The sequence below is a fragment of the Vulpes lagopus genome, chromosome 7 (genome assembly GCF_018345385.1).
Source record: "Vulpes lagopus strain Blue_001 chromosome 7, ASM1834538v1, whole genome shotgun sequence".
NCBI lineage: Eukaryota > Metazoa > Chordata > Mammalia > Carnivora > Canidae > Vulpes > Vulpes lagopus.
Window position 1 is genome coordinate 16,191,552 of NC_054830.1, and position 26,192 is coordinate 16,217,743.

Here is a 26,192-nt window from a genome sequence, read left to right on the forward strand (position 1 = left end):
CTGAGATGTGGGAGAGGCCAGAAAGGGCAGACAGGGACACAGGAACAAATAGAAGGACAGTTGGCTGGAGATGGGCTTGGTGGAGCCAGGAGAGGACCCCTGAGGCACATCCACAGCAGAGGCCTGGGAGCCTGGCAGGCATACCCATGGAGGTGGGGGAGGGCCCAGCTCAGGGTACCAAACACTGCTACCCTTGGACCTGCCTCTGCTCCCCCACCAGGGGTCTGGGACAAAGTCCTGGGCTGGTGCAGGGCTTAGTAAAAAATAATTAATTTTTCTTTTCAAGTGAAAGCTCTCACTCAAGCCTCTTCCTGTCCCTAGCAGCAACATCCTTGTTTAGGCCTGAACCATACAGAAGCCGCAAGGACGATCCATGGCCTCTCCTCCATGGCCAACCTGAGCCTGCTCTGAGTCCCCAGGCCCTACTTGGAAGGCCTTGTGGGCTCCAGGTGAGTGGGATCCAAGGTAACCCTGGGATCCGAGCACAGCTGGGAGGGGCAAAGCCATGGTACCCCATTGTGTGTGCGTGTGTGCGTGTGCGTGTGTGTGTGTGTGTGTGTGTGTGTACCCGTGTCGTGCTGTGGAGCAGACAAGGCATGCCTGCACAGAGATGCCTGTGGATCTGACATTGCTATAGCAGGGGGTCTCCTCCAGGCGCCCCAAGAGTGTTCCCTGCCTTGGACACAGCCTCCCAGCCCCCTGTGCCCCCAGCTTCCCTCCCTTTGCCTTCCTGAGAGGTGAGAAAACCAGGCTTCCTGCTGCAAGGGGAGGGGGCTGCCCGACCAGCTGCTGTGGGAGCCTCCAGTGACTCATCCGGGTGGGGGGTGTTTATGAGCAGCCGAAATGGCTGTAAAAGTGGCACCTCAGTTCACTTATGGCCTGGCCATCCCCTCCCCTACCAGCCTCTTGCCTTGAAAAGCTTCCAGAGGGGACTGGAACCAGAGAGAGGTCTGGGATTGAGGCTTGGTGGAAGCTCAGTCTGGGGTCAGGGTTCAGCCAGAGGTTAGAGGTCACACTGGGCTAAAGACCCGCATGGGGTCGGGGTTGAGACTGGGATTCCAGCTGATTTTGGGGCTAGGGTTAGGGGACGAACTGTTGAGGGTTTGCAGGCCAATTTTTCCAGAGAGCCCCTAGAATGGAACGAGGGGTTTTCTGAGGGACCAAGTCCAGGCAGCAGAGCTGAGAGCTGAGTCTCTGTATTTTCTTTTTGAGTTTGCTGCCCACCCTGGCCCTAGGGTCTATAGAGCTTGGCCACAGCCCTACTCATGGCAGCAGAGCCCAGTTTAGGGCCCCTGGGCCAGAGTCCAGACCCTGCTCCAGGTCTGAGCTCTAGTGACTACCCTGGTTCTTCCTCCAAGGACCCCATCAGAGACGGGAGTCACCAAAGGGGACTCCCTGCCCCCAACCAAGCCTTTTCAAACGCCACTGAAACTGACCTAAAACTAACCAGAAACTGACCCTTGGGGCCCCACGGGGATTGCCTGACAAAGAGGGCAGGCTGGCTCTGCTAAGCACTGGGGTGCTACCAGTTAATGTGTGACACACAACCTCCACGGTGGCACTTTAACCAGAGACCAGGAGGTGCCTTAGGGGATCAACCTCAACAGGCATGTCTGGGGTGAGGCACATGGAGTCATGGCCAGAGGAACACCCTTAAGAGGCCCATAGCCATCAGACCCCTCTCTGCAGCTCTTCCCACCGCCCACCCTGGCCCTCCCCAGTACAAATATTGTGTGTTTCCCAATCTCAAGCTTCCTGGTATCTGAGGACTCCCTACATTAGTCCCCAGTTGTACCCCAGTTGCCCCCATCCCTCCATGACTGGTTCCCCCCCCCCATCACCACAGGGCAGGGGTGGTCATTAGAATGGATAGAAACAGAGACATAAAACCAAGACCATCAAAACATAACACTGGAGAACCACAAATGTTCTTTAGTTACCCACTCTGGGCACGTGGGCCTCTGTCCCTCTTCCCAAGAAACCCATACATCACAGGGGGTAGCCCCCAAGTCACAGCACCCACCTGTGCCCCCTGCTAGTAGTGGAAAAGATGTGGTCTCGAGGAGGGAGGGATGTTGTTTACACCAGGCAAGAGAAGCGTGATCCCAGCAGAGTAAACGACAAAGGCAAGGACAGAGGAGTGAACATGGGGAGAAGCTCAGCTGTCTAGTGGACAGTACCTATTGGGGAGAGTCACCTCAAACAGGCCGGTGCCTCCAACAGGGTAGTCCTTAATCACCAGGGCAAGAAACTTGAGGGTAGTGGGGCACAGAGAAGGGTGTGGCCACAGAGTCACGGAGAAAACAGCTGTGGGGCCAGTAGGGGAGATGGGTGGATTTGCGCCTGGACAAGGATGGGCTGCCGGGAAAGCTGGCTAGAGCTGGATTCCAGTGACCTTAGGGGCTCGGCTTGTGGATCCATTCACATGGAGGGTAGGGGCCATCCCTGAGATGGAAGAGGGGGTGGTGCTGGTCTGGGGGCTCTGAGGAGCTCAATTTCCACAGGCTGAGTCTGGGGAGTCCACAGAGCCCATGGGTCTTACCCTCTGCAGCACTAAAACAGTAAAGTTAAAGTGCCCTTTGAATCAGCTGGTCAAGTCCCCGTTTTACAGATGAGGAAACTGAGGCCCAGACAGCAGGAAGTCGTCCTGCCCAGGATCCACAACTGGTAAGTGGATGGGCAGGGACTGCCACTTAGCCCAGATGGTATCTCCAAGAGCCCCGACCACCACATGAGCTTGCTCCTGAGCATCCTTAAAGCTCTCTGCTCTCCAGGCACCCCGGGCCCTCCAAGCACCTCAGTTTCCCTGCCTGATCCTGAAAGGTGTGGGGCTGGGGGTCCGGGACCCCCTCCTCTTAGCGCTCCGCCGTCCCCTCCCGGCCCAGAGCACGCAACCCCGCCCCCCCTGCACCCCCGCCCCCGCCCGCAAAGACTCCTCCGGCTCCTCCCCCAAGCCCAGGGTCCCAGTGGACCCGAGTCCGCGAGGACCGTTTGGGGGTGTGAAGGGGTGGAGCAGGAGGCGGGGCTCGGGAGTGGGGGTCCCAGCTGAGCCGGGGGTCCCGCGGCTGGAGCCGCCCGGGTGGAGCCCGGGGCGGAGCCGGGGAGGCCGGGCCGGCGTCCGCGAGGGTCGAGGCTGGGGAGGGTGGGAGAGACGTGAGCCCCGAGCCGCGGGCGGGGGCGCGCGGGGGCGCGCGGGGGCGGGCGGGGGCGGGTCCGAGCCCCGCGGGCCCACCCCTCGGGGCTCCCGAGCGGGGGGTCCCGGCGCGGCCGCGGCGGAGCGGGGCGGGGCGGGGCTGGCGGCCCGGAGCCTCCCCGGGGACCCCGGGCCCGCCCGAGCGCCGCGGCGGGGCGCGTCCCGCGAGGAGGCCCGGCTCCGGGCTCAGGCCCCCGGCCCCGGCCCCGGCCCCGGCCCCGGCCCCGGCCCCGGAGGCCGACCGGAAAACCCCGTCTGTGCTGCCCGGAGAGGAGAACCGAGCGGCGGCTGCGTCCCGGGCGACGTGCCCGGGCCCCGACGTCCGAGCTCCTGGCCCCGTCCCCTGCACACTCCCCCCGCCGCCGGCGCCCGGGGCGCGGCCTCTAGAGGAGCGTCCCGGGGCAGGGGCAGCGGGCTCGGCCGGGCGGCTCGGCCGGGCGGGCGCGGGGGCGGGGGCGGGGGCGGGGGCGGGGGAGGCCCGGGGAGCGCGGGGGGGCGCGGCGCCCGGCCGCGGGGGCAGGGGGAGCGGCAGACGCCGAGGCGAGGGACGCGCGCGGCGGGCGGCGGCTCGGAGCGGCGGCCGGGCGGGGGGCGCTGGAGGCCGGGCCGGCCGGAGGGCGTCCCGAGAGCCCCATGAGGTGCCCCCGGGGCCGCGGACGGGGCGCTGTCCTGGGGAGGCTGTCGGGGGGTCCCCGACACCCATGGCTGGGCGGGGGCCGCGGCGGCGCGCTCGGAGTGAGTCGGGGTCGGGGCGGGGCGGGGCGGGGCGGGGGGCGCGGGCGGGGGCGGCGTTGGGTTCGGGGCGGCTGCGGGCCGGGCGGGGCCGGGCCGGGCCCCCGGCGGGCTGCTCCGTCTCGGTGTCAGTCGGCGGCGCCTCCTCGGAGCCCGGTGGAGCCGCCAGCCCCGTGCCGCTCGGCTCCGTGGCTTTTTTGGAAACTTGCAAATGTTTTCGTAGAGAGAGAGCAGGGGGAGGGGAGGGAGGGAGGGAGCGAGGGAGTGACCGAAACGGAGCTCGGGGCCGCTGCGAGAACGGAGGCCAAGGCTGGGGGAGCTGGAGACGGACGGACAGGCCGACAGGCAGAGCGTCCGGCCGCGGGCGTGCTCCGGGCGGGGGCGCGGGCGCGGGCGCGGGCGCGGGCGCGGGCGGGGCCGGCCCGGGATGCGCCGAGGGCTCGGGAGGCAGCCGCAGGCGCGATGGGGACCCGAGGGGGGCTGAGGCGCACGGAGCTGGCGGCGGAGCACCGAACGGCTCGGCGTCGTTGCGAAGTTAGGGCCGCGTCCCTCAGCTGCACGCCCGAGCGCCTCGAAGCGCGCCCCCCGCCCCGCCCCGCCCCCTCCCCCTCCCCGCCCCGCCCGGGGCTCGCGGCCGAGCTAAAAATAACAGCCCGGTTCGCCCCCCGCAGACCGCGACCCCAACCCCTCCCCCGACCCCTCCCCCACTGGGCGTGGGGCGAAGCCGCAGCTCCCAGTTCCCCAAAAGAAAAAAAAAGAAAGAAAAGGCGGCGCGGGGGGGCGGGGGGCGGGCCGGGGGCGGGGGGCCCGGCCATATGGATGTGATTTCTCCGCTCCGAGGCAGACGGGCAGCTCCGCAGCGCTCGGCGCCCGCCCGCCGCCCGCCCGGCCCCCGGCGGCCTCCCTCCTCCCTCCCTCTCCTTCTCCCCTGCGCTCGCTCGCTCGCTCGCCCTCGGCGCATGGGCCCCGCGCCGGGCCCCGGGGCCTCGGGCCGCCTGGCCTCCGGGGTCCCCTAGGCCCGGGCGTGGGCGGGGCAGCCCGGCCTGACGCAGCTCTGTACCCCACCACCACCACCACCAGGGCCGGCGGCGGCGGCTGCCCCGAGGGACGGGGCCCTAGGCGGCGGCGATGGGGGCCGTCCGGATCGCGCCCGGCCTGGCGCTGCTGCTCTGCTGCCCGGTGCTCAGCTCCGCGTACGCGCTGGTAAGTCCCTCGCGGCACTCGGGGACAGGCTGCGGGCTTGCTCCGCGGTGCCTGGGGTGGGTCCGGGGCGCGGAGTCTTGGGTTCCCTGGGCAGTCTGAACTTTGGATGAACGGCCCCTCTGACCCCAGATCCCCGGTGCCCGCTGTCTCTGGGGTGTCTGGACTCGGCTCCAGATGGCTCCCATCTCCTTATGGCTGAAGCTTGGGTTTGGGGTCCCAGTCTGGAACTCTGTGGTTGGGGTTCTTCTATCTTCTGCTTCTGTGAGCTCCACTGCTCCGGTTGTGTCGCCTTCGGGGATGACAGTGTGATCTAGCGGTAGACCTGGCTTTGGCCCTGATCGAGGGTCCCACAGATTTGTTCCAGGGCCTCTGTTTTCTGCAAGTTTTGTTTGCAGTCCTGGACACAGGGCTGTGGATCTGAGGTCAGAATCCCCTAGGTTAGGGGTAGGATTTAGGGGTCCCCTCCAGCTCTCGCCATCGCATGCACACACGCAGACGCTCTTGCCCAGGGAGGCGAGTGTGATGTGGCCCGGAGGAAGGATGGAGGTCCTCTGAAGGAGACCACCCTCACAGGACACTCCTCCAGAAGAAACATGCTGGAGGGGGACTCTGGTGAGTGAGGGACCCCCATCCTGAGAGCAGAGACCAAGAGGAGACCAGAGAGAGAGAGAGAAGAGGCAGGTTGGGAGATAAGCAAGAGAGAGAGAAGAGAGACAAAGGGGGTGGAGATGAGAGCTCCCCAGAGCAGAAGGAGTAGATAGACCAAGAATAGCAGAGAAAAGGAGAGACTGGCAGAGGCTGGGCGGGGGGAGCATCCTCCCCCTTCTGGGCCAGAGATGGGGGGCCAGGACCCGGGGAGTAGTCGGATCCCACAGCAGCCCTGTCTCACGGGACTAGCCCGTTGCTGAGGAGGCTGTCTGCCTGTGTGTCCGGCTCCAAGGCCCCTGCTGCCTCCCCAGTACCTCCCAGGTGGGCATGTGCCTTCTAGAGAAACAGGCAGGCAGGCAGGCAGCCACCTTCTCCTGACCAGCTCCCTACCGGGGAAGAACCTTAGGCGGGAAGGCAGGAGCTCTGGGAGTCCTCCAGCCCTGCGTAAGGCCCGCGGGACCGGGGCTATCCTCCACACCTTCTGCAAAAAACTAGCGAGAAACATTTGCCTAAGAATCCCCTGATTTAAGTGGGGCTCTCTTCTCCTGGGGGGGGCGGAGGGGGGCCCTCAGCGTGGCAAGACCCATTCCCCGGTGCCCATGCCCTCACGACTCTGGCTCCCCAAAGCCAGAAACCTCACCCCATACGAGAACTTATAGATGGGGAAGTCAAGGCCATTTACAAGAAATAAATGCCAGGACCCGGACCCAATTCCCCACCCTCCCCCTTGGGCCAGGCGTGCCTTCCCCACCACCGTCCCTTCCAGAGTGTGTGCCGAGCCAGCCGCAATCTGCGTGCACATCCCTGGGGTAGACAGGATGATGGACGTGAGGGTGCTGAGAGTCGTTTGTTTGTCAGAGCGGGACCGCTGGGACTCTGGGCAGGCTGTTCTCTAGATCCGGGTGAGCGTGTGGCTGAGTCGTGTGTGAACACATGTGTCCGAAGCTGTGGGTCTGCACATGACTTGCAGCGGCATAGTCGTGCACACGCGTGTGTGTGTGCGCATTTGTGAGCACATGTGCACCCAGGTCTAGTTCTTATTTTTCATTTAATCAATGCTTTTTTGGTGCTTTCTACTCGCCAGACATTGTCCTAAGCACTTTACTGTATTAATTAGTTTTAATCTTTCCAACAACCCTAGAAAAAAAGGTTTTGTTATTGTTCCCATTTTTAAAATAATCTGAATCACGAAATCAGTAGGACCATCTTTTTTCACGTGCCAATCTATTGCCAAGCCCTGTGTCTCTATGGGAAGAGGGTAACGGGTGCCCAGAGCCCCACACTGATTTCTGGGGAAGCTGAGGCACATGCAGAGAATTTGCCTGGCTTAGCCCTGGGGCAGGTCTGAGGGCAGGGCAGGAGGGGTGCCATGGCTGGATCTGCCCTGAGACCTTTTGGGGACATCCGTGGCTGGACACTGAGGCCATGGGCCTTCCCTGGTTTTAGGGCTGGAGGATGTGGCTCAAGGATCACCCAATCCCCTGTAGGCCCCCTGGGCTCAGCTGGAGCCAGCGAGACACTGCCAGCCTGCCAGCTTCCTCTGTTGAACCTGGGGACTGCCCTTCCCATCCACATCTGTGCTGATGCCCACCAAGTCCACTGAACTCAGCTGGTGGCCTCTGTTGCCAGACCTGTGTACTGCCTGCCCAGCCAGCCCCAGGAGCAGGCTCCCGTCTCCAGGGACCTCGGGGCTGGGGGATCAAAAAGCATCCCACCGGGAGGAAAGGGCTGTGGCCAGACTCAGCTGGTCCATTTTGTCCTTACAGAGAATAGTAACTGTGTGCTGGGGGCCAAATGGAGTGAATTTTGGAGGAAGGGATGGACCCACAGATGTGAGTAGGGAGCAAAGGATGGTGTTAGCCTTGGGGGCGCCTCATCCTGGGGACGCCCTGAGCTTGCATACATGTGAAGGAGAAACTGCCATGGCAGAGGCCGCAGGTCAACATGGGCCTCGAGCATAGAGATGTGACCTCGGGGTCAGGCACAGGAGGGACTGTGGTGGCTGGGGAGGTTAGGCCCCAGCCTGCTCTAGGGCCAGTGTGGCCATGGCCCATTTTTTAAAGACCAGAAGGAACCACCATGTATTGAACAATGACTGTCCCCCGATGCTGAGCTAGAAACTGTCACAAATGTTTTCTTATTTCGTCCCGTTCACCCACCCATTTTATGGGAAAGGGTCCTGAGGTTCACGCAGTGAGTCTGTGCCAGAGGTGGGACTTGAACCCAGGTCTTCAGACTCCCGTGCTGAGCTTCCTCCAAAGCAAGGTGAGGGATGTGCTGACAGGAGATCCCCGTGTCCTATGGCGGGTTTTAAAATTTTTTCCTCCTTTTCTTTTTTTTTTTTTTCTTTCTTTCTCTGTTTCTCTGTTCCTTTCTTTCTTTCCTTCTTTCATAAAATCTTTCTATTTTTTTGCTTGTACTTTCTTATGTTTAATTGAACTAATCCTTGAATATGTTCTTTCTTATAAAAGAGTCACATAACACAGATTAAACAAAATTCATTCTTGATGACTCCCGAGTCCCAGTGCTCTTCGAGAGAAAACCATTTTTAACAGTCTGTGTGGGGGATGTCCTCCCAGACCTTCCTCCCAGACCTTTGTCTGTTTATTTCCAAAAGATAACCCTTTTTGTGTACGTATAAAGCAGAGTTTTGTTCTGTCAGTTTTCTGCTTGTTGCTAAATGAGTGGTATCTGTAGGTAAAGCTCTGCTGTGTACATTTTTTTACTTAAGAGGTGTATCTCGGAGATCTTCTTGTCAGTAAATATAAATCTATTATTTTAATGGTGTATAGTATTCCAAAACCTAGGATTCATTAGCAGCCCCCAGAAATATACATTTAGATCTTTTCTGTATAGTTTTTGTGTGTGCGTGTATGATTCCAGACAGTGGCAGGGAAGCTCCTTGAAATGCCCTCTTATGTCCCTGTGTGACCATTTCCCTGTAGGGTATTTCTAGATTCTTCATTGCTGGGTCTGAGCACATGCACGTTTCTTTTCCTTTCTTTTCCTTTTTTTTTTTTTTTAAGACATGGCCAAACTGCCCTCTAGAAAGCCTGTGGCAGTTTCTATGCACAATACCAGAAGTGACCAGGAGGGTCTCTCTCCTACTCCCTCTGTCTCATAGGGTAGTTATGAAGATTTTCACCTTTGCCATTCTGATAGGTGAAAAATGGTGTCTCTTGTCCTTTTAATTTGCCAATTACCCATGAGTTTTGGACTTTGCATTGGTCTATTGTTCCTCTTCTAAGAGCTTGTTCAGAGCCATTACTCATCTTTCTATGGGTTATTTGTCTTTTTTGTATTGATTTTTTGAGGCTTTTTATATCACCTGCCCTTAAACACCCCCCACACACCCCAGCTCTGGGAAGGGCCTGTGGACAGAGCAGGAGGAGGGGGGCCGAGCCCTCCCGGGAACTTGGGTTTTCTTCGGAATGTTTTAATGAGGCGTCAAGCGGCCTCCCCCAGATTCCTGTTGTGGGCCTTCTGGGGACACTCCCTGGTCCAGCCACCACATCAGGAAGGCAGCTCTTGCGGGGAGTGAGTCCCTAGGAAAAGGAAAGGGTGGGATGGGGGTTTTGCAGACCCCTGATATTGTCTGCCAAAGACGGTGTGACGGGGAGAGAGGGCAGTTTCGCTCAGATTCTCAAAGATGTCAGAAACCTCTATACCCTAAAGAACCCCAACTCTAGGACCAGCCTTAGGTGGAGGTGAGACCTGGTGGGATCCTATTCTGCTGACTAGGCGTACGGTTAGGCTAGGCCATGCTATCCTTCTGGGCCTTGGTACCGCAGGCCAGGTAGAGGCCGCCTGTGAAGATCCACCGGGTCCAGCAGCCAACTCCGCCATCCCAGGCTCCATCCCACCGCCTGCCCTGAAGGCGTCCACGCTGGCCAGGATGAGAGGCGTCACAGTGCCTCCCCCCGGCCCCTCCCAGCCCCGAACACAGGCAGCCTGTTCAGGAAGGCCTGGAGAGGGGGAGGAAAAGTCAGCACTTGTCAGCGGTGGCGGGGCAGGAGTGTCCCCGGCAGGGAGCCCGTCCCAGCCTGCTCAGGCCAGCCGGACAGACAGAGGGCAGCAAGGGGCGGGGAGCAATCCCTGGCCAGCTGGCACGGGATACATCGATGGGTGCCAGCACAGGTCCCAGTAGTGGAACCTGGAGAGGAGATGCAGGAAGGCCAGGAGGTCACGAGGGGGTCTCCTGTGAACCAAGGTTTTCTCCTTCTGGATTTTCTGGAGGTACCACTCTCCTCACTCCTAACACCAGGGTGCAACTGTCCTCTGTCCCATTAGAGCTGAGCACCAGATGCCATCATCAGCACCAGGGCCATGTGATCCTGTCTGCCCCCACCCCGGAATTCCCTTTGTGCAGGCTGCCTCAAAGGCTCTGCTAGGAGGCACTTGCTTGATGCAGCAGAAGACACAGCCCAGGAGGACTCTGGAAAGCTGGGACTGAGGCTCGCACTCGGGCATCCATGGAAATGGGTGCTTCGTCCAGGATTGCTGCTTCAGGGTCCAGCAGACTGGGCCTCTTCTTTTTAACTGTGACTCTGAGCCTTGATGTCCCCATTTGTAAGAAGGGGCTGTGGTAGAAGGTAAAGGAGGTGTGGACAAAGCTCCAGGGGCACTGGCAGGTGCCAGTGGGCAGAGGGCCTGAATGGACACCAACAGGCAGGTTTGCTTACTCCAGAGGAGAGCAGGAAGCCAACAGTCACCTTCCCCCAGGGGACCAGGCTGAACCAGGGTGGATGGATGGATGAGGTGACCCAAGAGGGCATCTCCAGGCTGACGCCACTCCGTGGAAGAAGCCCCTTTCCCAAAGGCAGAGGTGTAGGCAGCTGGAGAAGTAGCCCTTGTATTCCTTCCTTAGTTTTGCCTGGAGGAGAATGTAGGCATGTCTGGGATCACAGACAGCAAATGTGTGGAATTTGGCAGTGAGGAGAGAAACTGAGAGGAGTGGCCCTCATTTGGTCAGTGGCATGGAACTGGCTCTCTCCACCACCACTGTCACCGTCACACCTCCATCACCATCACCAGCCTTGATGCTGTCTCCTCCCTGTCCTCACCTCCACCCGCACTGCCGCCACCACTCCCATCCCCAACTCCCGACACACCGATCTTTCCTCAATGGGGCTTCCTGCAAGGTAGAAGGAGCTGCTTGCCCCCCAGGGGAGGGGTAATGAGCAGATGGCTTTTCTCTTCCTCCGGGCTTCTGAACTCAGGAAATGAGAAACACATCCGGGCCTCTTGACCACACACTACTCTCTCCCTGGGACAGCAGCTTCTATGTTTGTAAATAACAGACTGGCTTCCAGCCTCCACCTGTACCCTGCCTGGAGCCCCACAAACACCAGCTCATTGCTCCCAGGATGCCTCTCTCCCTACTCCTCTCAGCTCAGGGCTGAGGTCAGGGCATCACCCCACCCACCCCCTGCATGTTCACAAAATGCACATCGTGCACACATGTGCACACAGGAAGGCTCTGTGTTGGGAGGTTCAACATGGGGGGTGTGCCAAGGCGAGGGACACTGAAGCCAAGCCCCAGGGTGGTTAAGTCAGGGGAAGTCAGCCCTAACGTGAGACCCTAAGAGGGATGTAGGGAGGGATTCGGGACACCCGGTGCCAGGGCTCGGTGGCCCCGTCAGTTAGTGGGTGATGCCTGGCCATGATCCAGCGCTGGCTCCCTCACCTCTTGCTCCTGAAACCCAAGATCTGCAGACTCTATGTATCTAAACTGATGCACACCTGAGTCCTTCACTCCAGGAGCTGGGCCAGAAAGATCTGAACTCTGCAAAGGAAGGGGAAGAGGGGAAAGGTGGGGAGAGGGAGCAGCAGACAGAGTCACCGGGCCAGGAGGGGAATCAGAGCTGCACTTTCCCTTCCACCCCGAGGACATAAAGCTTCCTGTTGGGGCAGGGGCAGATGAAGGGTCCTCCTGCCTGCCCCTCCACCAAGCCCAGGCTTTCTGGGACGGGGGGAGTACTGGCAGTGATCTGGGCTCTTACTGTGAGTCCAGGTTGGATCACCCCAAAAGCTCATCACACACCACATGACCCAGTGGGCCTTCCCGTATTCCCTGCTCCTCACCCTCCTGGAGTCCCACCTCCCATCCACCCCTCACTGTAGCCCCCTAGACTTACTCATGTAACCAATCTCCCCCTGCCACTCTACGTCCCCAGCCTGGGGCCACCCTCAATGCCCAGCAGCAGGGGTGCCCGTAACCAGAGTGGGAGAGCCATGATTTGGTGCTGCTGCTGCTAATGGGAGCAATTAGAGCAACCAGTTTTGCCCCGACCCCACCCACACCCAGGCTCTCCACGCAGTACCGCACTGAATCCTCACCAACAGCCCTATCATCTTTCTGATCACAGGGGTTAAGCAACTTTCCTAGACACAGAGCCAGTCAGTGGTGGAGGTGCGATCCAAGCTCCTGTGCTGGCCAGCAGAATCTCCTTGGGTGAGGAGAGGGTGCAGCTGGAGGGAGGGGCAAACGAGGGTGTTGCAGGCGGGGGAGCTGCACTCAAGGCAAGTGAAGTGAACCTGGTGTGGAACTGCCTTCCTTGCCTTGGGTTGGTGCTTCCTTGACTCTGGCTTGGATTCCTCTTGCTGCAGTGGCAGTCAGAGAAATGGGGCCTATAAGTTCTGGGAGTCCAGGGTGGGGGCACCATCCCTGTGGATGAATGGAGGAGTTTGAGGGCCATGGGGTGCTGGAGACACATGCCTTCCTTTCTCCCAGGCATTCCCAGCCCCACCATGGAAACCAGACTCCAGAGACGAGGGGATGCCTCTTGGCCACAGAGAGGGAAAAGCCAACAGCAGTAGGTGGGGGCTGAGCAGAGCACGTGTTAGTCCCTGGCCATCGCCCAGCTAGCACACCTGTCAGTCAGTCTGCCAAATGGGCAGTTTTCCACCCATGTCAGCCAGCCCTCCGTCACATCAGCAGGCCAGTCTGTCTGTTGGGAGGGCTGGTGTGCCAGTCTTCGGGGGCTGGTGGATACCTCAGTCACTCGGGAGCTTTCCATCCGTGGTATCTGTCTTGAGAGAGATGGAGGTGGGGGCGGGGGTGTGGTGAGGGAGTAAGGATAAGACGGCGGCAGAGGCGGTACCCACAGTGCTTATGGGGCTGATGGTGCTAATGTCACCTTCAGTGGTGATGGTGATAGTGGTGACGCAGATGGCGGTGATCCTGGTGGTGGCGGTGTTGGTCATGGTGGGCGTAGGGCCGGTGGTGGCGATGGTAATGGGGTCCTCATCTCTGTTGGGATGGTGCTCGTGGTGGCGGTGGTGATGGGGGATGGTGACGGTCGTGTTGGTGTCATTGGTGAAGGTGGTGGTGGCTCTTGATGGAGGTACTAGTTGTAATGATGGCAACAGTAGCGAAAGGGTGCGATAATGGGTCGGGGTGAGCGGGGCAGCCACGCAGGGAGCCCCAGTGCCAGACGCACAGAGAGAACTTGAGGTCAATCTTGGATCCTCTGGACTCGGGCAGGTCGTCCTGCAGGTCGCTTCTGCCCCAGTCGGCGGCGCTGGGCGGGGAGGCTGCAGAGCCGGGTCGGGAGAGGAGGGAGCACGTCGGGCTGAGCTCCGGCCCTTCCTGGGGTGGGGGCGGGGGCAGGGCAGGGGCCCCGCTGAGGTCGCAGGCTCCCGCGGGCAGAGGAAGCACAGTCACCCGACAGACGCCCGCTGTTCACACGCGTGTCCCCAGCCCCGAGGCTCCGCCCCAGGTGTGCATGCGGGACGGTGCCCACGCCGAGCGCGCGGGGCCGGGCCGGGCCGGGCCGGGCCGGGCCGGGGCCGGGGCCGCCGCTGGCTGCTCGCGCGGGAGCGCACGGCCGGGAGCGGAGCGCGGTCCGCCCGACGCCGCGCACGCGCACACGCGCACACACGCGCACACGCGCACGCGCCGCCGCTAAGTGGAAGCCGCGGCCCCCGGGCCGGGCCGGGCCGAGCGCCCTGGGGACTCCTCGGCCCTGGAGCCCCTGCGGCTGCCGCCGAGAGACGCGGTCAGTCCACCGCACCCTGCAGCCCGCTCCCGCCCCGGCCGCCGCCGCCGCCGCCGCCGCCCCGTCCCCAGCGCGCCGCCCCCTGGCTCTGCGCCCGGCCACGCTGCGCTCGCAGGGGCCCCGGGGCGTCCGAGGGGCGGCAGCCCTGCCGCTGCGGGGCCGAGGGGCCCGGTTCCGCCCGGCGGGGTCGGCGCGCACAGCCCTGCTCCGGGGCCTCAGGGGACGACGCGTCAGACCTGAGCGGGACGGGGACGCGAGCCGCCTCCTAACCTCTGCGGTCGCGCTCGCGGAAGGGCCCGCTTGGTCGCCCGGAGCGTTCCCCAGGGCAGCGTGCGGCCTGCTCTGACCCTCTTGGAACCCTAAGAGGAACACGGGTTCAGCCCCCAGATGCCCGTGAAGTTCTGGTTCTCTTCCTCAAAATGATGCCAGGTGTCCCGGCGGGTGGCAGCCAATGCCCAGGGTGTGCAGGTCGGGAGGAAGAGGAGGAAGCAAGGGCCCGCTGGCACCGTCGGAGCTCGGGGTCTGCAGGGCTAAAGGGCCTTCCAGATAAGCAGCGGCTTGGTGCCTGCCGCGCACAGCCCGCACAGGAGTGCCCGGCCGCCCAGCCGGACCACTTGCCAGCAGTTCCTCCGACCTCTGGCTCTTGAGATCTCCAGGGTGGGAGCAGCTGAGGCACTCACCATTCACTGGGGAAAGCACTGACTGGGGTGAGGGCCAGGATGGAAATTGGTGACTCCCAAGGTCCCCCAGGGCACCAGGGCTTGAAAGAATCCAGGCCTGGTTTATATCCCCAGAGTTCACCACTCCTTATCCACCCCCTCTCCCCATTAGGCCCCCCACAGACAGGATCTTGTGAGGATACATCCTGGGACATTCCAATCCCTTTCCCTGTACCCTTGGGGAACAGACTGGACCGAGAGTATCAGTGGCTGCAGCCCACAGGGTTACTAGCGAGCAGGCAGGGGACATCCCCCCTCCCTCTTTTATCCGTCAGAGCCAAAGCTTCCCATCGGTAAAGTGGGAGCTACATAAGGCAGAGTTCCCAAATTCTAGACTCAGGGTCTTTGGAAAGGCGGGACTCCCTCAGAGAGGTTGGGATGATTGTGGGACCTGCTACTGGGTTGGGAAGTCCTGCCTGCAGTCTGACGTTCAACTTGGTAGGTGGATGCAGATGACGTCATGACCAAAGAGGAGCAGATCTTCCTGCTGCACCGCGCCCAGGCCCAGTGCCAGAAGCGGCTCAAAGAAGTCCTGCAGAGGCCAGGTGGGGGCGGAGCCCGGTGGGGCGCGGCCAAAGAAGGAGGGTCTGGGGGCGAGGTCAGGAGAAGCGGGGAAGGAGCCCAAGGCAGGTGAGAGCCTAGGATGCAGAACCACGGGGCAGCAGGGGAGAGGGCTTCCAGTTAAAGGGAGGGTCAGGCCCAAGCGAGGTGGGTCAGCTGTGATCAAAGTCAGCAGGCTGAAATGCAGAGCCTTCCCTCCCAGGGTGGGATTAGGGCAGTAGGAAGGCAGCCACAGCCTAAATCATCCCTAACAGGCTTAGCCCTGGCAGGGCACACCAGGATCAGGAGCAGAGTAGGATGCCAAACCCCACTGGGGTGCACTGGGACAGCTTCCTGGAGGAGGAGGTATCCAAGGCAGGTCCAATAGAAAAAGTAGATCTTTGAAGGCCACCTGGCCAGAGGACAAGGCTAAGGTGTCCAGGGTCAGGAGAATCAAGGGTCCACGGGACTGGATGGGGAGAAGGATAGAGGGTAGGGAAGGGTATCTATGACTCTGAATCATGGTCTCTGTCCAGGAGAGGGGGTTTGACATGGGGCCGGCGGGGCTTCTGCACACCAGCACCGCATCTTCAGGGACCCCTGCCAAGGTCAAGGTGGGAGGGGCACTCACCTGCCTTCCCAGTTCCTGCCTCATCTCCAGCTAATCTCTTCCCTGAGTCCACTTCCTGGAAAGCGTTGCTGGGAGCTCATTAGTAGGCATTCAGGCCTCTGCTGCCTGTCTGATTAATCTCATCAACCTGGAAGAGGCCCAGACCCCCCTGACTGGCCGAGGGGAATCGTTTCCTGTCTGGAGCTGGCCCCTACACTGCTAGGGACTGAAGCGCACACAGTGACACACACTGTCGCATGTGGGCTTTGCTCACAGTCACAGGGATTCACATGGTCTGTGCAGTCCCAGCCCTGTCCATACTGGCTCCTCTGGTGGCTCTTTGGTCCCCTGCCCCAATCACATCAGGGTCTGGGGATCCGTTGCCCACCCCCCACTCTGGGTTCTAGTGCTTTTCCCAGTTGAAGCCCAGGGGCACTTCCCCCCCCCCCCATGGCACCTCATCCTGATGGAGCTCCTCTCCTCCTGCTCCGCTTCATCCTGCTCCCCCCCTCCCACTAACGCTCCAGGGTCAGGCAGGATAACGGGCACAGCCACTCCATCCCAGTCTGGGGGTCCACACTCAGCTTCACACTGCTGCCACAAACCCTGACCTGGGAGGGCCCAGGTAACTGCAGGGACACAGGTCAGATAATGAGGGAGACTTTGCAGTGAGGTAGAGACCTGGAGCAGCAGGAGCAGGTGCCTGAACACCCTTGACAACTGCACACTCTTGCTCATGGCGTCCACACCGCCAGCTTCCTGAGCTGCACCGTGCTCCAGCCAGCCTTCATTTTCACTGTTTAACCTCCACGGACATCACCCCTACTGTCCACTTTTGTCCTGCGCCCCCTGGTGGGTGTCTTGTCCTCCTGCACAGGCTCTGGCTCCCGCTCCTGGGTCGGAGGACAGGACCTCTGCCCAAGTCTTATCCACACTTACTGCTCAACCCACTAGTTGATCCCACACCCACATGGTGTTCGCTCCCGTTTGAACCTCCTGTTGACAGTCTCCATGCTCTCTGCTTACTTCTGCACCTGGCGAGTGCTCTACAGTTTGTAAAGCAGTCTCTCACCTCTTACCTCAGCTCTAACAGCCTGGGCTGTCAGCAGGGCAGGGATCAACCCCACTGTACAAAGGGGATCCCTCTAAGGCAGGAAGGTACCTGGGTCCCCTGCCATAGCACAGTTCGTTGACAGCCATGACTGCTCTGATTTCTCCAGCTGACATAATGGAATCAGACAAAGGATGGGCTTCTGCATCCACATCAGGGAAGCCTAAGAAAGAGAAGGCATCTGGGAAGCTCTACCCTGAGTCCGAGGAGGACAAGGAGGTGCCCACTGGCAGCAGGCACCAAGGTATGTCTGTGTGTCCATCCAAGACTGGCTGAGACCCGCCCACTCCACGGCTCTATCCCCTTTCAGTGAGCTCATGCTCTTGAGCTCTTGTGGAAAGGCATAGGCTGTGGCCCGCTCCCCAGGAAAGCAGGGGAGGGGCTGGGAGGACACAGAGCCCAGGAGGGATCATGCAGAGGGGGCTGGACCACTGGGAGATTTGGGCAGAGAACTTGCTCCGCACTACCCCGGGGTGGGGGACCTAGGGCTGTGGCCCCTCCTGTGGAGAGAGATGACAGAGAACCTGGGAGACAGAGGAGCAGGGAGAGATACAAAGACCTAGACAGAGAGGGTACCAGGAGGCATAAACTGAGACTGGGACCCAGTGTGTCAGAAGAGGGCGCACCAAAACACATAGAGTGGTGGGCCATAGACACAGAGCAGGAGAGGAGGGTGGCTGGGAGCAGCGGGGCCTGAGACAGTGGGCAGAGGAGGGAAGAAGAGAGGGAGGGAGATGCAGGGCTGTGTTGTCCCTCAGGAAGGTAAGGAGAGACAAACTCAGAGCCCAGGCTGCAGCCACAGGGCCGGTTTGAACCGGCTGGGTGGGCAGCAGATTCCAGATGGGCCACATCTGGGAGGCTGTGGTCACCCTGTGGCTCCCCAGGGACCAGAGGGAATTGTGGGCCTGGCCAGGCGGGGCTGGGAATATGGTGCCCAGGACAGAGAGCCTTTCACCAAGCTGGGGTGGGTCCAGCCATCAAGGCAGCCTTCCAGGATGGCTGGAGAGTCCTGTGGTTGGAGCCCTGCAGGGGGAAAGAAGGGAACTAGGGGGGAAGAAAGTGGAAGATTCAGAGGCTGGGGACCCTCCAAGGTCACGTAGTATCTCTGCTGTGAGGCTGGAACCCCAAAGTAGAATATGTTACCCTGTCTCGAATGCCACAATTAGCACGTGGATTTGGGGGAGTATACCTCCCCCTACAAATGATCATTGAAGTCTTATAGCAGGTGCTTAGGGTGGTCTGGGATGGTGGTGGAAGCACAGGCTGATCTGGTCAATCCCAGCTACCCAGTGAAGAAACTGGAACGCAAAGAGGGTGGACACCTGCCTGAGGTCAGCAGCTGTTTGGGAGTCCAGCTGGCACAGCTAGACCTCCTGCCTCCCGTCCATGGTTTCTGGACAGGGGTCCCACGGAAAACATTTTCAACTAAGGGAGTTAGTCTGGGCACTTGCACTTCTCCAGAGACACCTGGAGGTGGGACCAAAAGCAGAGGAAAAAGAGACAGGCCTGGCCAGGGGCTGAGTACCTGAGGAGGGCAGGGCCCTAAGCTATACTTGCCTCTCTTGGCCTCCACCAGCCAATCTAGGAAATAGGGCCAGTGCCAGTCCCCGCACACAGGGGCTGTAGGTGAATTCTATGAGGCCAGGGATTCAGTTCTATGGAGGACACAGTAGGTAGTAAGGCTCAATGCATTCTCTCCAGAACGCTCCAGGTCTGAGTTCTCCAGTCCTGGGGCACACCTGTCCCTGAGGGAGCCAGCGACCACAGGTGTGTTCATTCTTCTGGGTCACTAACCATGGACTTGACTGGTGTCCCCCACCCTGTCTGTCTGTCTCTGTGGGCACAGGGCGCCCCTGCCTGCCCGAGTGGGACCACATCCTTTGCTGGCCGCTGGGGGCACCAGGTGAGGTGGTGGCTGTGCCCTGTCCCGACTACATTTATGACTTCAATCACAAAGGTAAGGCCGGCTGGAGTAGGGCAGGGACCACCAGGAGACACTGGGAGCTCAGGGCCCCAGACCTCTCTGCATACGCTGACCCTCCCCGTGGACCTGCAGGCCATGCCTACCGTCGCTGTGACCGCAATGGCAGCTGGGAGCTGGTGCCTGGACACAACCGGACGTGGGCCAACTACAGCGAGTGTGTCAAGTTCCTGACCAATGAGACTCGTGAACGGGTGCGAGTTTTCCCTTTCCCCACCCCATCAGGGGGTGATCTGGATAAGGCCACCTCCACCCCTTTGGTGACCCCTGAGCGAGCCTTGAGTCCCAGGGCGCTGACTGTGTGTCCCACGCACACAGGAGGTGTTTGACCGCCTGGGCATGATCTACACCGTGGGCTACTCCGTGTCGCTGGCCTCCCTCACCGTGGCTGTGCTCATCCTGGCCTACTTCAGGTGGGCGGGGCCGGGGCGGCCGGGGTACACCTTCCCTCTGCGCACCCCCTCCTCCCCCCCCCTCGCACGCAGCCCGGCTCCCCGGGCGCCCTCCCCCCCGCGTGTCCCCGGGCCCCCACCCACGGTGTTGTCGCGCCCCGCAGGCGGCTGCACTGCACACGCAACTACATCCACATGCACTTGTTCCTGTCCTTCATGCTTCGCGCCGTGAGCATCTTCGTCAAGGACGCGGTGCTCTACTCGGGCGCCACGCTCGATGAGGCCGAGCGCCTCACCGAGGAAGAGCTGCGCGCCATCGCCCAGGCACCCCCGCCGCCCGCCGCCACCGCCGGCTACGTGAGTGCCCCCGCCCCCACCCCCACCCCTGGCCGCGGCCCGGCCCCGGGCACCTCCAGCTCGGCACCCCCCCTGCCTCCTGCTACCGCGGGTTGGGAGTCACCGTCATCGTCGTGGGCCCGCTCACAGCCACCCCACACCCCACCGTGTCCCTAGTCCAGCCTCAGCCCTGCTGCCCGCCTGTTCGGCCAAGGACTCTGTGATTGTCCCCCTCCCGCCCCTTTCATCAACCCTCCTGCCTCTGCCCAGCACCCCACAGCCACCCACCTCTTCACCTTGGCCCCTGCCCCTGTCCTGAGTGCCCTCCTGCCCCTGGCAACATCCTCCCCCACCCCTGCCCCCGCTCCTCAGCTGCGCCCTTGCCCTGGCCCTTGACCAGAGCCTGGCCCTTCGTCGGCCAGCACCACTTGTCCGAGCTCATCCCCTAGCCCATCCCCGACTTCCCCAGGTGCAGGCCGGCCCTCTGGCTAACATCAGCTGCTCTCCTAGGCGGGCTGCAGGGTAGCTGTGACCTTCTTCCTTTATTTCCTGGCCACCAACTACTACTGGATTCTGGTGGAGGGGCTGTACCTGCATAGTCTCATCTTCATGGCCTTCTTCTCAGAGAAGAAGTACCTGTGGGGCTTCACAGTCTTCGGCTGGGGTATGCAGGCGCGGCGGGCAGCGTGGCAAAGGCAAGGGTGGGACCACAAGGCAGCAGGGTCAAAGGGGCCACTAAGAGTGAGGTGTCCACACAGCATATCCCGGCCTGGACCTGGAGCCACCAGTGTGTGGTCTGCCCACCCCTTCTCTGACTCTAACCCCATCCCAGGTTCAGGCAACAGGCCTTGGCCAGAGGTCTGGGTGTATCTGGAGTGGGTGCTCAGCCTGGGGTTGGGGCTCACCTGGAGGCAGATTCACCTGGCGTGGAGGCTTAAACCCAGGAGAGGGAGGGGGTGCTCTCAGGCCAAGATTCAGCTCAGCATCAGAGTGGGATGGTGGGTCAGAGGCCATCCTAGGGCTGGAGTTGAGATCTGGGATGCTCCCTCCACCCCAAGCACTGTTTCCCTACCAATCTCCACACCACGTGGAGCTGTCCACACCACTGCCACCTTGCCTGTGGGATCCATGACCCAGAGCCCCAGACCGGACTCTTGGTCTCATCTGGGGCTTCAGCAGCCCCTCTGCCGAATGGGCTGCTGGGGCTCTGCACTCCTCCCCCATGGGCTCTGGGATTGAGTTACTGATAATTGTCCATTATTGTTGGCAGCACCAGAGCTTGGCTGGGCTCCGGGGCAACTGGCCAGACTGCAGAGGGGTAGGCCCGGTGGCTGAAGCCCTCCCTGCACTCGGCACCCAGAAGCTCTCAGGTCAACAGCCACAGCCCCTTGGCACATACTCTGACCTTGACTTTAGCCACGGCAAGCCCCAGAGTTGGGGCTCTGGTCCCTGGAACTGACCTGGGCTCTGGGGCTAGAGGGTGTGAGGGTTGGGCAGGAAACACACAGACTGCGAGCATACAGAACTGAGGGACACAAGAATGTCACAGCTCTTTTGCCCACCGTAAACCCAGGTCACACCCTGCCCCTCCCAAGGGTGCACCTGACCTAGAATGAAGTGTGAGGGGGTGGAGGGCGGGAACCCGGGCTCCTGTCTAGAGTCAGGGCTCATTCAGAGGTACCGTACATGTGCCATCTGAGCTGACTCAGGCCTGGGAACACCAGGGTTCCCCTGTGGCCTTTACTCAGCCTGGATGACAACTGTCACTCCATCCAGCCTCATCCCTGGGGGGGAGGAGGCGGCTAGGACCTTTCAAACTGAGTGTGTGTGTTGGGGGCAGGGCGGTGCTGGGACAGAAAACTGCTGGTACTAGGCCCCTTCCCCCCAGGGACTCTCAGCCCGAGCCTAAAGGCAAGGAGGGAATGGTCTGGGCATGGGGAAGTTAGCAACGCCCTATTTTGCCACGCACCCGACAGGTCTGCATGTGTGGGTAGGAGATGCAGAGCCAAGATGAGGGCAGAGGGCTGAACTGGGTCCTGAGTGCTAGAGTCCTGGGAGGAGGCTGTTGGGGAGGCAGAGCAGCACGTGTCAGCCTGTGGCTCCATCACCAGGCGCCCGTGGGCCTGGGGTGAGGGGGGTCATGGAGGATGAGAGGAATGGGCCGGGCAGGGTGTGCCGAGGGGAGAGACCTGCATAGTAGGTCTATGGGCAGTGCCCACGGTCCCTCATGCACCATCCCTATGTGCCCACAGGTCTGCCCGCCGTCTTCGTGGCTGTGTGGGTCAGCGTGAGAGCCACCCTGGCCAACACCGGGTAGGTCCAGGTGGAGAAGGGGCCCGGGATACCCTCCGGCACCCCCTTGGTCTCTGCAGTGTGTGAGGGGGCTCCCTGTACCCTGGCCCTGAGTGGGCCCCGCTACCATTTTCTGTCTGGCTTTGAGCCCGGTCCTCTCTCAGGGTCACAAGAGGCTGCTTCAAAAGAAGTGTCTGAGGGCAGCCTCAGGCTCCGCCATACCCAACAGCACCCTGTCCTTTGTCCCTAACAGCTGCCTGAAGAGCAGACCACTCTGGGGCCACTCTGTGGGGGGGCGCAGGGTGAGAACAGGGGTGGGAGCTGATGCCTCGGCCTCCCCCAGGTGCTGGGACTTGAGCTCCGGGAACAAGAAGTGGATCATCCAGGTGCCCATCCTGGCCTCTATTGTGGTGAGCGGGGCTGGCAATGGGGCCGGGTGGGGGCGTGCGCTACAGGCGCCGCCAGGGCTGGAGCCACAGGCCTGAGAAGCACCCGACCCCCGCCCTGGCCCAGATGGGGAAGACAAGGGTCCTCTTGGAGACGCAGCAGCAGCACAGCGCCTTGGCAGGGCCGTGGGCCCCAGGGCGCTCGCCCCCACCCTGCCAGGGCGCAGCTCGAGACGCAGCCCTGCCTCACTCCCACAGCTCAACTTCATCTTGTTCATCAACATCGTCCGGGTGCTCGCCACCAAGCTGCGGGAGACCAATGCCGGCCGGTGTGACACGCGGCAGCAGTACCGGTGAGCTGTGCCCGGGGGCATCACGCCCCAGTGCCCCGTAGGAAAACAAAGACAGAGGCCCCAGGAATGAGCCTGTGTCATGGGAAGGACTCAGCTCCTGACTCCCTGGCTGGCCCCACCCTGAGCAGTAATGGGATTTCTCTGGGGCCATCCCAGAGCCAACCTAAGCCATTAAGTGCTAGACCCTGCCCTAGAGCGGGGTCTGTGAGGGGGCAGGGGGCAGGGACAAACCCAGACCTCCCCTCAAAGAGCTGATTGTAGGGAGTACGAGGGACAGGTGGGCAGTGGGTGGCTTTGAGAGGGTGGTGGCTCAGCTGAAACTCTAGGCGCCTAGAGCTTGGGGCTGGCAGGTGCAGGTGGCACAGTGCCTACCCAGGGGAAGTGGCTTGTCCCTGAGCCGCCTGCCCTGCTGGCCCAGGAAGCTGCTCAAATCCACACTGGTGCTCATGCCGCTCTTCGGCGTCCACTACATCGTCTTCATGGCCACGCCGTACACCGAGGTCTCAGGGACGCTCTGGCAAGTCCAGATGCACTACGAGATGCTCTTCAACTCCTTCCAGGTGCGCAGCCCTGGCCAAGGCCTGGCTGAGGGCGGGAAGGGGGCGCAGGGCAGGGGCCGCAGGGCGGCCACTCCCACGCTCTCCAGATGCGGCCTCTGGGCCCTGACCCCACACACGTCTTTCCACAGGGATTTTTTGTCGCCATCATATACTGTTTCTGCAATGGCGAGGTAAGCAGGGTGGCAGGTGGGGGGCAGCGTTGGGGCCAGGCAAGGAGGACACAGAAGTGCCAGGGGTCCCCCAAGTCTTATTTCCATTCTTCCACCCAATTCCTCTGTTCCTCCAAGACATCCCCAAGGACATTCTGAAGGCAGAGAGTCTTTCCAGATGATTCAGGCTCAGGATGAGCTAGGATTTGCCGGCTCCTCAATCTCTGGCAGGGGCAGTGTCTTCCCAACCCCAGGGCTGAATTCCCCGTAATTCAAATTGAAGGACTCAGCCCCCCGGGGCCATTGGAGCCTTGTAGCTTCTGGGTGTGTCTGTTGCCTGCAGCCAGGCACCACTTCTGAGGATGCAGGGATTTTACTTGGCCTTGGGATTTTCCAGGAACACCCCACACCTCTGGTTCCATTCGGGGCTGAGCGTAGGGGCAGGGACAAGGGCACGGCCGGGGCTGGGGGCACACATGGCAGGAGGAGGGGTTAGCCGCCAACCTGACGGTCCGCCCTCCCGTGGCCCTCGCAGGTACAGGCCGAGATCAAGAAATCCTGGAGCCGCTGGACACTGGCCCTGGACTTCAAGCGCAAGGCCCGAAGTGGGAGCAGCAGTTACAGCTACGGCCCGATGGTGTCTCACACGAGCGTGACCAACGTAGGCCCCCGTGCGGGACTTGGCCTGCCCCTCAGCCCCCGCCTGCTGCCCGCCGCTGCCGCCACCACCACCGCCACCACCAACGGCCACCCACCGATCCCGGGCCACACCAAGCCAGGGGCCCCGACCCTCCCGTCCACACCACCTGCCACGGCTGCTCCCAAGGACGATGGGTTCCTCAACGGCTCCTGCTCGGGGCTGGACGAGGAGGCCTCCGCGCCGGAGCGGCCTCCCGCCCTGCTGCAGGAGGAGTGGGAGACGGTCATGTGACCGGGGACCTGTGCCAGGGTTGGACTCGTGGACATAAGGGCCGACAGACGGACCAAGAGACAGGCGGTTGGACAGTTGCCCACTCAGGGCTGGGGCTGGGAAGACAAAACAGGAAAAAAAAAAAAAACGAAAAAAAAAAAAAGAAAGAAAAGGGAAAAGGAAGCGGTGTGTAGCTTCCTGTGGTCTGAACTGGGGCTCGGGAGGGGAGGGGTGGAAGCCATAGAGAAGTTCTTGGATTTCACCTCTGAAGGGCCTCCAGGGGCCACGGGCCAGTTGGAGGGGTCGGTGGGGCACACAGTCCAGCAGGAAGGACCTGGGAGAGGCCTAGAGTGGCCCGAGTTTGCGGGGGTCCCCCAGGGGCCCAGTGGAGCCATGCAGGAGCCAGGCCGCAGCCTTTCCCCACCACACGCTGCCACCTAGGCTGCTTTTGCCGAGACCCAGGCCTCGGGTGGGGTGGGGGAACCCGGGTTCCTCTAGGCCATCTCGTCCCCTTTTGCCCTGTCACTGTTCACTAGCAGCCAACGGCAGATCTCTGGGTCCCTGGCCCTGCTCCAAGCCCCTTCCTGCCTGTCTGGTGGCCATGCTGAGCCCCTTGGGGCTGGGGCACTCGGAGCTCTGCACACATGATCCCCAGCCCCCACCCTGGATTTGACATACCTCTGGCGACCAGACTGAGAGTGTGCCAAGGCCATCAAGTGAGCTGTGGGCTGTGAGGGAGCCTGGGGTCAGCCCACAGGTCCGGCTGGGGTGAGGGCCTGCAGGACTCAGTACATCCACTCACCGTGGATCTCAGGCTGTCACTAAGCATCCTTATCTAACACCTGTCTGCCAGGTTACTTGCCCCCGTGACCTCTGCCCAGTCCAGGCTTGGGTTCTAGAATGGCACAGGCCCTCCTCGCCTGATACTGAGAACTGACCCAAGTGCCTCTCCACCCCATGCTCTGAGCAGAACAAGCTTCTTTCTCAAGTCTGCAGACAGTCTCGCCTCTGGGCCTTACGGGCTAGTACCCCTAGCTGGCCCCCCTACCCTCTTCAGTGCAAACGGTTTTGGACTCAGCATCTGGAAAGCGCTCCCCATCTCGAACAGCACTCCCACCCCTGGGGGAGGGGGGGTCACGGGGCCAGGACCACAGACTCACTTAGCAGCGGGGTGGCAGAGACACTCTGAGCAGCCTCAGGCTGAGGATGGCGGGGAAGGCAAACGATTGCCCAAAGGCCTGGAGCACCCATGAGCGCTGTGTGGTGGGATGTGCTTGGAATGCTGCGAGCGAGCGCGAAGGGCCAGGACCCAAAGGGCCGCTGGGGCAGTTTAAGCATCGAGGACTGCTGTGAATGCTGGGAGCTGTTGGAGATCATACAGGGAGAGCAACGAGCTCTGAGCCACGTTTAGAAGAGTCCCTGCCCCATTGGAGAGGCCAGAGGAGGTCACTCAGAGCTCAGGGGAGAGGGAGCCTTCTGGGAGGCAGGTGGCAGGGAGGAGCCTGCATGAGGCATTGGCGGACAGAGGAGACCCAAGCAGGACAGGCCCCCATCCCCTTCCTAGGGGTGTCTGCATCATGTCCCTCTTCAGGGCTCCGAGCTACAGGACCCCTGGGCCTTCTGGCAAACTCATCCCACCTACCCCACACGTAGTCGCTGAGGCCTCTCTAGCTGGCTGGGCCCCAGGGCCCTATTTTCCATCCCAGACTCCTCCTTGGGAGGCTTCTGAAGTCGAGTCCATGAGGCCCACTCACCCTGAAACACACCCTAGGGTACTCCTAGGACAGGCCTGTGTCTTCCCCCTCAGACTGGGTGCCCCCCAGACCTCTGAAGACCCTTGGAAGGAATGCACCCTCTTGGTACTTTCCCTCTTGGGGGGCCCTGGAACACAAGGCCAGGCCCCAAGCTTGGGTGAGACCATCGCTTCCAGTCTGAACTGAACCTCTCCTCTCAGACTGGATTTCTTTTAAGACAGGGTTTAGCCTCTTCTCACAGACCAGGGACCTCCATCCCAGGACAGGGCTGTGCTCACCCCTCAAGAATGTGTGTTCCTCCAGGACAGGGCTGTTCTCCTCAG

General features: G+C 61.4%; 1 protein-coding gene across 8 annotated transcripts; it reads left to right on the forward strand.

Moving 5' to 3' along the window:
• The first annotated feature begins 277 nt into the window (after positions 1 to 277).
• Positions 278 to 24,298, forward strand: PTH1R (parathyroid hormone 1 receptor). 8 transcript variants are annotated; one of them, XM_041762531.1, is made up of 16 exons: positions 278 to 449; positions 2,505 to 2,667; positions 5,006 to 5,128; positions 14,938 to 15,040; positions 16,866 to 17,000; positions 18,458 to 18,523; positions 18,714 to 18,931; positions 19,056 to 19,150; positions 19,294 to 19,486; positions 19,976 to 20,129; positions 21,718 to 21,778; positions 22,101 to 22,167; positions 22,402 to 22,496; positions 22,915 to 23,056; positions 23,185 to 23,226; positions 23,741 to 24,298. In XM_041762531.1, the coding sequence occupies exons 3-16, from the start codon at positions 5,054 to 5,056 to the stop codon at positions 24,134 to 24,136; spliced, it is 1,842 nt and encodes a 613-aa protein (XP_041618465.1). In that variant the 5' UTR covers positions 278 to 449; positions 2,505 to 2,667; positions 5,006 to 5,053; the 3' UTR covers positions 24,137 to 24,298. The 8 variants fall into 8 exon arrangements, with proteins under 8 accessions (XP_041618465.1, XP_041618463.1, XP_041618469.1 ...); XM_041762529.1 differs by having other exon boundaries at positions 2,612 to 2,667; XM_041762534.1 differs by lacking the exon at positions 18,458 to 18,523 and adding an exon at positions 18,603 to 18,713 and having other exon boundaries at positions 280 to 449; positions 2,612 to 2,667; positions 18,813 to 18,931.
• The last annotated feature ends 1,894 nt before the right edge of the window (positions 24,299 to 26,192 follow it).

What these genes read in the sequence shown, in the direction of transcription:
- PTH1R (XM_041762531.1), top strand. Translation starts at nt 5,054, where the DNA reads ATGGGGGCCGTCCGGATCGCGCCCGGCCTGGCGCTGCTGCTCTGCTGC. An exon ending in CCAATGAGACTCGTGAACGG is followed by an intron (nt 18,932 to 19,055) that starts GTGCGAGTTTTC and finishes CCACGCACACAG; the next exon opens with GAGGTGTTTGACCGCCTGGG. An exon ending in GACACGCGGCAGCAGTACCG is followed by an intron (nt 22,497 to 22,914) that starts GTGAGCTGTGCC and finishes CTGCTGGCCCAG; the next exon opens with GAAGCTGCTCAAATCCACAC.